The 13,045-nt window shown below is 42.2% G+C and overlaps 1 protein-coding gene across 1 annotated transcript; it reads right to left on the reverse strand.

The window, feature by feature from the left end:
* Window positions 1–2,675: 2,675 nt before the first annotated feature.
* nelfb (negative elongation factor complex member B) lies at window positions 2,676–10,850 on the reverse strand. The gene is made up of 13 exons (XM_003974518.3): window positions 10,371–10,850; window positions 8,132–8,292; window positions 7,951–8,050; window positions 7,062–7,292; window positions 6,802–6,987; window positions 6,577–6,689; window positions 6,147–6,249; window positions 5,306–5,401; window positions 5,054–5,196; window positions 4,384–4,490; window positions 4,053–4,194; window positions 3,806–3,914; window positions 2,676–3,537 (listed from the first exon to the last, which is right to left on the reverse strand). Exons 1-13 carry the CDS (start codon window positions 10,470–10,472, stop codon window positions 3,376–3,378), a joined length of 1,755 nt encoding a protein of 584 aa, XP_003974567.1. The 5' UTR covers window positions 10,473–10,850; the 3' UTR covers window positions 2,676–3,375.
* Between the last annotated feature and the right edge of the window lie 2,195 nt (window positions 10,851–13,045).

Consider the following 13,045-nt stretch of genomic DNA (forward strand, 5'->3'; position numbering starts at 1 on the left):
AGAAGGCACTCAACCTTTTTCTGAGCGAGGACCATGGACTCTGACTTGGAGGTGCTGATCCACATCCCTGCCGCTTCACACTCGGTCACAAACCCATCCATCCATCCATTCTCTACCGCTTATCCGGGGTCGGGGGCAGCAGCCCAAGGAGAGAAGCCCAGACTTCCCTCTCCCCAGCTACCTCCTCCAGCTCATCCGGAGGGATCCCCAGGCGTTCCCAGGCCAGTCGAGAGACATAGTCTCTCCAACGTGTCCTGGGTCTCCCCGGGGGTCTCCTACCGGAGGGACATGCCCTGAACACCTCACCAGGGAGGCATCCAGGGGGCATCCTGACTAGATGCCCAAGCCACCCCATCTGGCTCCTCTCAACGCGGAGGAGCAGCGACTCTACTCCGAGCTCCTCCCGGATGGCAGAGCTTCTCACCCTATCTCTAAGGGAGAGCCCAGCCACCCTACGGAGGAAGCTCATTTCAGCCGCTTGTACCCGTGATCTTGTTCTTTCGGTCATTACCCAAAGCTCATGGCCATAGGTGAGGGTAGGAACGAAGATCGACCGGTAAATCGAGAGCTTCGCCTTTCGGCTCAGCTCTCTCTTCACCACAACGGACCGGTGCAGAGTCCGCATTACTGCGGACGCCGCACCGATCCGCCTGTCGATCTCCCGCTCCATTCTTCCCTCACTCGTGAACAAGACCCCGAGGTACTTAAACTCCTCCACTTGGGGCAGGATCTCCTCCTTTACCCGGAGAAGGCACTCCACCTTTTTCCGGTCGAGAACCATGGCCTCGGATTTGGAGGTGCTGATTCTCATCCCAGCCGCTTCACATGCGGCGGCGAACCGATCCAGTGATAGTTGGAGGTCACGGGCCGATGAAGCCAACAGGACCACATCATCCGCAAAAAGCAGAGACGCGATCCTGAGGTCACCAAACCGGATCCCCTCAACACCATGACTGCACCTAGAAATTCTGTCCATAAAAATTATGAACAGAATCGGTGACAAAGGGCAGCCCTGGCGGAGGCCAACCCTCACCGGAAACGAGTTCGACTTACTGCCAGCAATTCGGACCAAACTCTGGCACCGATCGTACAGGGAGCGGACAGCCCGTATCAGCGGGCCCGACACCCCATACTCTCGGAGGACCCCCCACAGGACCCCCCGAGGGACACGGTCGAATGCCTTCTCCAAGTCCACAAAACACATGTGGACTGGTTGGGCAAACTCCCATGCACCCTCGAAGACCCGGTCACAAACAGTCCCAGCATTTGTTGGAGGTCCCTGTTCGATGGCGCCAGAAGAACTACGTCATACGCAAAAAGCAGCGACGAGATCTTCCGCCCACCGAACTCGACACCCTCCACTCCCCGGCTGCGCCTAGAAATTCTGTCCATAAAAGTTATGAACAGAACCGGTGACAAAGGCGCAGCCCTGGCGAAGTCCAACCCTCACTGGGAACGAGTCCGACTTACAACCGGCTATCCGGACCAAACTCCTGCTCCTTTGGTATAGGGACTGGACGGCCCTTATCAAGGGACCTTCCACCCCATACTCCCGGAGCACCCCCCACAGGATGCTCCTGGGGACCCGGTCATAAGCCTTTTCCAAGTCCACAAAATACATGTGGACTGGTTGGGCAAACTCCCAACTCCCCTCAAGCACCCCAGCAAGGGTAAAGAGGTGATCCGTGGTTCACGACTGGAGCGAAACCCGCATTGTTCCTCCTCGATCAGAGGTTCGACTATCAGTCTAATCCTCTTTTCCAGCACCCTGGCATAGACTTTCCCAGGGAGGCTGAGAAGTGTGATCCCCTTATAGTTGGAACACACCCTCTGGTCCCCACTCTTAAAAATAGGGACCACCACGCCGGTCTGTCAGTCCAAGGGCACTGCCCCCGATGTCCACACAATGTTGCAGAGGCGCGTCAACCAGGACAGCCCTACAACATCCAGAGCCTTAAGATACCCCGGGTGGATCTCATCCACTCCCGGAGCTCTGCTGCCGGGCAGCTGTTTCACTACCTCGGCAACTTCCGCTCCGGAAATTGGATGGTCCACCTCCTGGTCATCCGACTCTGTTCCACCTTGAGGATACGTGTTGGTAGGATTGAGGAGCTCTTGGAAGTATTCCTTCCACCGCTGGATAATTGCCCCAGGAGACGTCAGCAGCTCCCCACGCACACCTAACACGGTGTGGGCGAGTTGCCGCCTGCTGCCCCTAAGGCGCTGGACAGTTTGCCAAAATCTTCTCGGAGCAGACTGAAAGTCTTCCTCCATAGCCTCACCGAACTCCTCCCACGCCCGAGGTTTTGCCTCCGTGACTGTCGCGGCTGCAACCTGCTTAGCCAACCTGTACCGGTCAGCTGCTTCCAGAGACCCACAGACCAGCCATGACCTGTAGGCCTCTTTCTTCAGCTTGACGGCTTCCCTCACCTCTGGTGTCTACCTTTTTTTGTTGTTGTCACAGTGAGGAACTTTTGGTTACCTTTAGGATAACATGGTGTGAGAAACAAGTCTTTATTCCCTCCTCTTGGGATCTTCGTGAACAGCAACTGTGTTTTCCACCTCTGAAAGACTGAAAAATTACCACCGCTGATGCCATGTTGACTTAACTTTTAGTGTTTTGTGTTTTTGCATTATGCCAAGTGGGGCAGCTGAGACATGATTAATTACAATGCTACTGTAGACTGTATCTACTTTAATAAATTCAGATTTTCTCTTTTTATTGTTGTGAGAATGGAAACATCCCCTGATAACTAACCCTGAAACTGTTGTGTATATTGTCGTACACAACGGCTTTTGAACAGATTGTAAAGGAGGATCAATAAGAGCAGATTATAACATTTAACTCACATATATACAGTATGCATATGTTACTGACATCACATAACTGGAGAGTTCAAAACAGGGAGTGTGTTGCCAACCTACAACACACATGAAAACTCTCAGGATGCTGCTGGATCTACACAAGATGATGATGAAATCAACATCAAAGTGTTCCTAACACTAAACGGAGAGAACAGGAACAACAACTGTACTTTTTATAATGACATTTACACAACTGTAGGAGTTTTAGTGAGGTAGTCAGATCAAACAGGTTACTGAAAGTTCCCCTCCATATAACGCAACATCCATTTTGTATCAATACAACAATATTACACATCATATTTCTAAATAAAAATTTATTTACAATATTGATGCACTCTTGACAGTTGAAATACAACAATGAAAGAACAAGAACAAGGCAAGAGCAATTAGTCAACAAAGAACACAGAGTTAAGAAAAGCAACACGGCCCTTGATGAAAAGGAGCCATTGGCAGACCTTCAATTTGACACTCCTAAAGCTGGACGCCCCTATTAATGACATTCACAGGGCTTCAGAAGGGTGTGGTTGGGGCGGAGGAGGTGGTGGTGGAGACAGTCACAGCGTGCAATCCCAAATCCAAGGATGGTTTTTCTTCTAGTACAGGAGAGCTCTTCTTGTGGGCCTCCAGTTTCTCCATTAGTTTGGTATACAGCTCCTTCAACTGCTCACTGCTCTGTGGTCAAAGGTTACAGCGTCACACAGTGCACCTCAAAATACACACGTTTTAGTCATAGATTTGGCACATGTAATTAAAATGAGGTTAATTGGATCTATAATAAACTAAACTGAATTGTCAGGTTAAAAAATATGTTTTTATGCAGACAAATTATTTACATAGTGGTTGCAACAGCAACTTGTGTTCACGTTAGTGCATCAGCCACCACAACATAGTCGAGTGCGTGTGTGCGTAAGAAAAAGATTAATTAATTCATTAAGCTAACCTGTTTAGGGGGTTCAAGAGTTTTTATTAACGACTCCATGTAGGATGGCGCCACCTTGTGGTGAAGATGTAATAACATCCGGAGGATGTGTCGGTGTACGTTCTCTTTACTGGAAGACAGAAGAGTCACGGACATATCCGATTTACAGTAATATGTGGATCTAGTTGAAATGTCTTAAAAGAAAAAAATAATTATACTTTTTGCATTTACACCTCCATTAAAGCAGAGTATATGTGAGACGATTTACCTGGAGAAGGAGGTGAGAAGGAAGTTGTCAAACACAACTGAACAAAAGTCTTCTGATCCAAACTCATCAGACAGCAGAGTAAGGTGTCCTGTCAGCAGGTGCAGGAAGATGTCCCCAAATGCCATATCATTATAGGTGTCAACTGTGGGAGGAGAACAAACGTTCATGCCGCGGGTTGATCACACAGCATTTTATTGTATATGCTGAGTATTGCTAATGTATGTGAGACCGGCGGCTGTTGTGAGAGGCAACTTTATTTAATTAGGTAAAACATTTTTTCCTGTTTCTATAGAGGACATTTGTTATTCAGTCACCATTCAAGGACACTCACCTAAAGAAGGTAGGAGTCTTTGCAGGGCATTCTTGTTCCTCAGTTTGGCAATATGGAATATATAATAAAGACCCATCTCACAGGCTACCCTGTTTTCCTGGAGGTACCTGGCAGAAACACATGACTTTAGAGCTTTAAAAATCTGAACACGCTTCATTTAAAGCAAAAATTCCGGACTAGGAAGCTGAATGTATGGGACAGTTATACCATTGATATGTCATTTTGATAACAGATAGAGAGAAACTCGAGACAGGAAAGAAAGGCAGTACTGTACTGGTTTAATGAAGAAATACCAAAACTATGAACTATGTGCTTTCTCACAGAAAATAAAGGTCCAGCATTGATTGTCCCTATGTGAAACAGGACATTTATGACAGCGCAAGCTCTCTTTTGGAAGCTCTCTCTCTGTTCACACTGAAGTTCGTCCACTTCAGCTTTGGCAACAGAGGACATCATTGTCTGTTCTGCTTCATCCTAACCAGGGACACCAACATACCAGTACGTATGTAATCTATCTAAGGTTTCAGCTGCTTCTGCATGGCTTTTGTGCATCTGTCTCCTGCCCTCCACTTTTACAGATCTCAGTGTTTCCCTCCTATGAGGGCAAATTTTTTTCAGAATGAAACTGACTATACTAAGAAAGTGAGGAAGAAAAGTGTCAGTTCTTCACCTGTAGAAAGCATCTGGCAGTAAGGTGGGATACACCTGTGAGCTCTTCTCCTCACTAGGAAGCTTCTGTTCCACGGTGAAGATGTTGTCATCAACAACTACCGACATCATGGCTGGCAGGAAGCGGGTCACCACCTCGAGATCCTGACAGCACCAACACAATAGCCCAGTTACACCAAAGATCTATATTCACTGGCGAAGACATTGATCCTATATGGATTCATTTAAGTGATTTTTTTTAAAGTGCACATACCAGACGAGGCTCTTTGAAGACCTGGCTGTCAATCATGTCCCACGCCCCCTGCCCTAGTGACAGCATCCTGAGTAGCAGCATCAGATCTGGACTATCCTGCTCAAATACACATATTTCAGCTGTATGTTGATGGAATGGTGGTACTTTTTATATTTTATTTCAATTTTATTTTATTTTTAAGAATGTTGCACATTTCTTTGTTAAAATTATTGACTTAATTTTTAACCAGTTTGATAAGGACCACATTATTATGTTCTAAGTCATGAGCTGTAGACTTGTGCAACTCAGTGTGCAATACATTAATTCAATATTGATGCACTTTGTGACTTAGGAGTAGGAAGGTAAACAAACTACATATGGATACAACTCAACAAAATATTAAGGTGGACCATATTAAATATCATTCCATTATTTTATTTTTTAAATCATCACATTACACTCAAGTCACATTTGATGGATTTGTATGTTTAAATAAATAAGCTGGTGCTTCCATCCAGGGAAGCTGGACTTCTATTTTCTTGTCTGAAGAATTTATTTTGTCTTTGGTTTAAACAAGTTTCAGTGTTGTGAGCTTTGCCATCTCCTCCATATAGGCAACAGCTGATGCTGGGTTCCCCGTAATAATAAATATTTCTTTAATTTTCTATTTTCAAGTCAACACTGACTTCACCGGATGAGACTGAACATTTTGTCTACCTCTGTATATTGGCCCAGTGATGAATAGCTGGTAACTTGTTATGTGCTCTGATCTACAGTCAGTGCTACTTTTTTTTTTAGATTCTGACAACAATAAACTGGTTAACAATCTCAACAATTAAGTGTTATCTGCACTCAGGCTCACCCTGGGTAAAGCATCCTGGCTCAGCAGCTCTTGCAGGTTCCTCATGATACTCAAGACCAAGGTATTGCAGGCAAATGGGTCACACAGGATCATGGAAAGGTCTCTGAAAAGGATAAACATACAAATTCAATACAAGTTCAACAATCCAATTCAAGAAATTCCTGAATGGTATGTAATTCTGTTCTGAGCCTGCGTTCAACAAACCAGAAGGCTTGTCATCAATGTCTGCATCTGCTGATCCCAGGACACATTTTTACAACTACAGCTGTTTCCAAACTACAGAAGATGCTCGATGTTCTATATAAAGGTGTTTTGAGAAAAGCTGCAGTTTTTCTCTCTGAAGATTGAATAACTTAAGGAAGTTAAATCATTTTCAGTTTAGGAATCCCAATAATGGTTGAAAAAAATCCCTCAATCCACTGTTTCTCACCCAAGAACTTGCTCTTGTCCTTTTTTCACCCCATCCAGGAAACCTTGCAGCTCTCTGGCACGTTTTCCATCCACAAACTTCTCTCTGATGCAGGCATCTAAACACCAGGTGAACTAAGAATACAGTGAAAACACAGATGAAACTGAGTTAAACACTATGTGCAGGCTTTGGGTTCATTTCAGTGTTCCTAAACCGTCCCTGAGCGGATCGTCTCTGTGTTCTGACCTTATGGCAGGGGTCCACAGAGCAGATTTCAGTGATGTCGAGATCATGAAGAGACATCAGCAGCTCCGCTCTCAGCGTGCAGTAGTGGACGTTACGTGTTCGCAGGAAAAGCGTCCTTAAAAACTGCAGTACCATATCATAGAGCTTCACGTTTTTGCCAATCATCTGGGTCAGCTTCAGGACCACCTGCAACAGCCATAACATTGCTCCATACAACAAGTCTCCAAGTCTGGGTACTTCGGCTCAGACGTCAGACTCACCTCCCCTTGACGCCGTGTTTTTGGAGATGGGCTGAAGAAACTGTGCAGGACAGAGACGTCGTTGCTGAAGAGAGCTGCTTCCTTCTCCACTATGTACTGCTTCAGGAGGGGGGAGACCTCGTCGCCAAACAGAGCCTGGTTGTCCTGCCAGATCTGCCGTTTCACTTCCACAGCACACACTTTATACAATTCCTTGTCGGCCATCACAATCTTCAGCTTTTTCTCGGGCACCTGCAGCGGGAAGCACAGCTCAAATGTTATTTGATGCAAAGGCAGATGGGCAAAGATGATGACATCATCATCATCAACAGATAATCGCCAGATAAGAAACTGTCAGCACAAAAGAAAGGAAAAGATTCAACGTTCTTGTTGAACATTATTTCTATGTCTAAAAAAAGTCTGAATAGCTGGCAATCAAAATTATTTAAGCTTTTCTTTCTTTAATCTACACTAATGAAAATAACAATCAAATAACCATAAACAAGTAAACATTCTTCAATAGCTCTAATATCAGCTCCACTGAAAATACAGTAGTTAACGTAAGTTAACCTGTATGTGTCCTAAAAAGGCATCACGCAATAGCCCAGAGGGGTATAGTCACAGTCAGCATCATGAAAAATCATTTCAGGTCCTTTAATCCTGTAAAAATGAATAAAGAACTCTGGAATTTACCCATTTCTAGCTAAGAGTGCTTATAGACACATACTCTGATGCATAAGTGTAAGTGCATAAGTGTATACCAACATATAGATCACAGCATGATAACACAGTAAGAGTCAGTTTTGCCATTGATTTTCGGAGCCACACAGCTAAAAATCTATCCCAAATCACAAATTTTGTTACTTGTACACCATTTTCCACCAGAGACAGAGCTCTGACAAGCACTTGCCTTGGGCAGATGCTTCAGCACCTGCATCACCACCGGCTGAATGGATGGCATTTTAACAAGAGGAAAGCTCTTTTCCAGCAGCTCTTCGAGTTTGGAATATCTGTTTAACACAATGAGGTAAAGATCAACGACAAAATTGTTTCTACCACAAAAAAAGGGTCTACTTGCTATCGTGACACACCTGTCTGCCTCCTTGCCCTCTGCAATGACGGCAACTCGCTCCATCAGATTCTCCCGAAGTTCGTCAAAGACAGACTGGTGGAACTCCAGGCGAGGGGTTCCGTGTAGATCAAGGAAGGGCAGAGCGGACTGGAGGGTCGGCAGCAAGATACCATTCTCCATCTGCGGTTGTGACATCACCAAGCATAAATCAGCCGTTGCTGCTTTCATTAACATTTAAATGTAGGAGGACAGTCTCTAAAGGTGCAAAGGTACTAGAATGGTTTGAATCCTTTTGTCCATGCATATTTATATTTTGGCTGGAAAATATTCAAAACTTAAAGGAATTAAGTCATTAATTGGTAAGAAATTGCCTGAAAACCAATCCATAATTAATTAATCATGAATACAAAAAATGACTAAATTGATTCAAACATACTGAACAATAAAATAACTTAAGTATAAATGTATTAAATGATAAAATGAACCAAAATATTGAAATCATGTCACTTATAATAGTAATTGTAATACAATCCATGCATTTCTTTCTTAAACATGGAGTCCATCAGATCAGCAACAGTCTAGTAGGATACACCGAGCATTGACAGTCTCATTTCCAGGCTGATGTGCAGAGGAAGCTGCTGATGTTACAAATGACAATGAGAATAAGGATTAGAAGAAAGCGAAATAAATCTTTTAACAAGGGCCTTTGGTGGACTTCTGTACTTGGCGTGAAGCTGCTGAGTAGGAGTGGAGGAATTATTCTGAATATAGATCAACTAGGGTACATCAGGAAATATTCAACACAGCCCTTATAATGACTGTCCCACTGACCACCTCCTACACCACTGGCTGCTGTTTATGCTGCTGTTCTCACCACTGAAGCAGGTTCAGCTCCCATTGACAGAATTGTCCCAATTGAGGGGAAACCCATATCCAATTTAGAAGAAAATATAAAACAATGGATTCATCACAGTCCTACTGCTGGTGGAAAAGTTAAAGTTGGTCAACAACATCTGCAGGTGGATCTGCAACTTCTTGACATCATGCACCACAACATGCATCACTTTCACCTGGCATTTTCATGACAGCTTTGATCTTTAAAATCGATTTGGCATCATCAGTGTGTAATTGGGAGAAAATATTGTGAGAGGAGTGGCTCAAACTGCCATATACACTACTTCACTGGGGCCAATCATGGTTTTTCGTACTGCTATGCAGATGACACCCAGTTCATCCTGCTATTTCCCTGTAATATCTGTATAAATGCAGAACAACAACCTCTAACTGAATCTTGCTAAAAATGAGCTCTGGGTTTTCCAAGACAACCACTCCATTCATCACAACATTGACACCACACTTGACAGCTTGTCTCATGCTTCTTCCAAGGCTGTTTGAAGTCTTGGAGTCAGGATTGGTGATCAACAGACTTTTTTGATCATAGAGCCTCAGTCTAAGTGGTCGTGCCTCTTTTGCCTTATTCAACATCAGAAAAATCATCTGATGACCTTCTAACACGTGTGCTGAAGCTGCATCAGATGGTCCAGAATGCAATGCACATCTGGTCTACCAGTCCAAGCAGCTCCAATGAAGTTCAAGTCACTAATGCGGACCTCACTATGGCAATCATCAAGACAACTCAGCAGCTTCTCTCTCCCTCCACTCTGCACATCAGGAAAACACGTTTCCGTTACACACAACTTACCAGCATTGACAGGGACATCGCTGAAAGCATCTTGTCAGACAACGCTAAAACTTTAGCAACATGGCTGTATCTGCAGAGCTACTTGCACCACATGTCCCAAAGGCACACTCATATTGACAACCAAATCATATTGGTCTCAGAGATCATAGATGTGTTGTAAAACAGCAATAAATATTTAAAATGTGAATTAAAGTTTTTAAATTTAATGTTGGAAAAATATTTTAACTCATTTAGGCAAAAAAAGTAATTTGTGTGTTCGTTCGTTCGTAAACAGGACATCCTTTGGCATGCAAATAGTAACAGTGGTAGTATGAGAATTGGGGATTTTTCCGTACAAACTCTTCAAACGCTTGTTCTCTTTGAATTAAACAAAAGTAAAATATGCAACCCCGCCATGTTAAATGAGAGAAAACTGGCGCTCAATAGTTACATCAATAGTTACAAGATTTATATAGATTCGGGTATTTAAATTGTACACATACCATGGCTAGAACAATGCATCATTTTAATCAGCAAGAGAGAACATTTATCCGAACAAATCACAAACTGCCGTTACCTGAAACTGATCGATAGCTTTAAGAGGGTCTGGGCAGTTGGTAAGAGTTTCTTTAAGATCATCGCCGTTGGATATCCCGAGCTCAGGTAATCCCGCGAACATTTTCCTTATAAGCAACAACTTCGAGATATGTGCTTGATTTTTTTTTTTTAAAAGAAGCTAATTATAATTGATAATTCTAAAGATCTGCTCCAAAACAAACAAACACAATAGTGTTCGCTGTCAAACCATATTTCCTGCGACGCGTAGCCGTGAAAACATTCCGCCAGAAACATCAACCGCGAATATCGTTCTACCCTTCTATGTCACTGGATCAATGGACAACTTTTTTGTAATTAATGTAACATTAAATGAAAAAATAAATCGACAAAACAATCGACAAACTTTTTTTGTAATACACGTAACAATAAAGGGGAAAAACATGAATGGACAACGGTCACTGCACAATTTAAACCCGGAATTCTACAATGTCGCCTCTGCGCATGCGCTAATTTGCCCGCTTGCGTGTATATCAACATGATTTCCCCCTTTATTTATATTAAACAGACAAGACAACGCACAGCAAAATAAACGGCTCAAGTAAAGTAAATACACGTAAATGAATAGAAAATGGAATAATCAATGATATAAAAGAAAATTAGAGCGAACAGACGGGTAGGATTTTTCCTGTATTCTGAGCAGGCATCCTGGTGTAGGACAAATAGGAAATTACTCTAAATTGTCACAAATGTGACACACACTGGGCTACCAAATTGTGCTGCAGTATAAAAACAGACCAGCAGGTGTCAGCAGAGCCTTTTATGTTGTTGCTTCTCAGGTTCAACAGCAGGTAGCGATTTAATCGTTGGTTATACTGGAAAGAGGGACCATCATGGAAAAGAGGGCGAAGGGACACCCAACTCTGTGTCAGCTTCTTAAAGGATGCTGATGTTCTATGGGAAATAATATGAGTTTCTTATATTTCCATATTATTGCATTCTGTGTTAATTTACATTTTACAACATTTTTGGAATGATGGATTGAATTTTCCACCACTACCTCTTATCTGAAAAGACATGTTTTATTACTGCCTCCGTTCACAAAGTTATGGAATCACTTTAAAGATTCAACCACTTATGTTAACTAAACTGAATATCCATACAGTTAGATTCCTAAAAAAAACCTTTTTGACACTATTTGCTTCTCAAAAGCAGCAGATTTCTTATTTATTTGAAAGCATACATTCTTTGTAAACTTTATATTAACTCTAATATAGTGCTACACTTGTGCCCTGGTTTGTAACTGCAGTTGTGTAAAACAAACATGTTTTATACAGATGAATGAAAACAGAGACTGCTGTTGCTGAGGGTAAAAGCATAATTTTTATTTCTATACACACCACTAAGAAGGTCCCAACAGGGAAAAAATCTTTATTTTTCCCCGAGGACAAACAACCAGCATTCCTACAGACAATTCAATCTGAGAAATAAATAAATACACATAATAAAGTGATATCTGTCTAAACATTATCAGCATAGCTCAAATACACTTGAACAGTAAAGTTATTTCATGACATAAGTTATTCATCTTAATCACATGCACTTGCTTATGGTATAAAAGTTCATGTTTACTTGTTTTGTGATAATTACACAGTAACATGTACAGCAGAGGAACAGGCATGAAGAAATTGTCATGAATCACAATGGTTGATGTCTGTGGATTCAGATTTTATTGGATATTTTAGCTTCAACCTTCATCCTGTGTCACCGTTCATGAAGACTGAAGTCTTAACTGTGTCTTTTTATTTAAATGACCCACAACAAGGTTTCCATTGTTTAGGGGGAAAAATGCCCTGTTTGTTCTCATAATTCTATTATGAGAGCCCAAATGTTTGAATGTGTCTATATTTAAAGAACTCAAGGAGTGAACACCTTTACACAACTCAAACAAATTAGTTCAGAAGAATATATTTTTTGGTTTGATCTGAGGGAAGAATTCAAGGAACAACGAACTCTATTAAACTTGAAGATAATAAATGACAAAAGTACCTTCTTTTTAAGGGTTTAAAAAGGTGCTTTCACCATGCATGCATCCATCATCCCTTAAACGTTATTTATTAATAACTGGAGGTGGGGACCAAGCTCATACTCTGCATTACGTCCACTCACGCACTCGTACATGGGCAGGTTCTCCAGTCCAACATGCTTTTGGACTGGTCCTCTGAAGTTGCCGTTTAAGGTGTGGTGTTCGGGTCTGTGGGACCCGTTTTCGCTTTTTATTAAAAGAAAAATGATCAAATTAATTAATTTTTCAAACTGAGACTTACTGACTTTGGTTCATTTTCTGTGAACAACATATATCACCTCTCATTTTGATGTGCACCTGAATGGGTTAAATTTCAAGTTCAAAGAAATAAAAGTCAGTAGTTTTGAAAAACCTTGCTTCTCTTGTAAATTGGTTTCCACTCATATCTTGATTTTAATTGATTTTCTTTATTATGTTTTAAATAATAAGTTATAAATGTGACCTAACAAAGGTAAAGGGCAAATATTGACCATATATATTGTTTATACTGCTCGTAATAAACATCTGTTTAGTATTTTAACATAAAAGTGTTGATTGTGAGGCATTAAAAGCCACAAAATGCAACGGGTCCATCAGACCCACAAACGCTGGCTGAATAACAACAATATGAA

Source organism: Takifugu rubripes, chromosome 21 (assembly GCF_901000725.2).
Source record: "Takifugu rubripes chromosome 21, fTakRub1.2, whole genome shotgun sequence".
In the NCBI taxonomy this organism is placed as follows: Eukaryota; Metazoa; Chordata; class Actinopteri; order Tetraodontiformes; family Tetraodontidae; genus Takifugu; species Takifugu rubripes.

Excerpts from the sequence above, each read along its gene's own strand:
- nelfb (XM_003974518.3), bottom strand. The coding sequence starts at position 10,472 with ATGTTCGCGGGATTACCTGAGCTCGGGATATCCAACGGCGATGATCTT. Across the intron at positions 8,293-10,370 it reads AAGCTATCGATCAGTTTCAG|ATGGAGAATGGTATCTTGCT; the intron begins GTAACGGCAGTT and ends TCACAACCGCAG. Across the intron at positions 4,491-5,053 it reads CTGCCAGATGCTTTCTACAG|GTACCTCCAGGAAAACAGGG; the intron begins GTGAAGAACTGA and ends TGTTTCTGCCAG.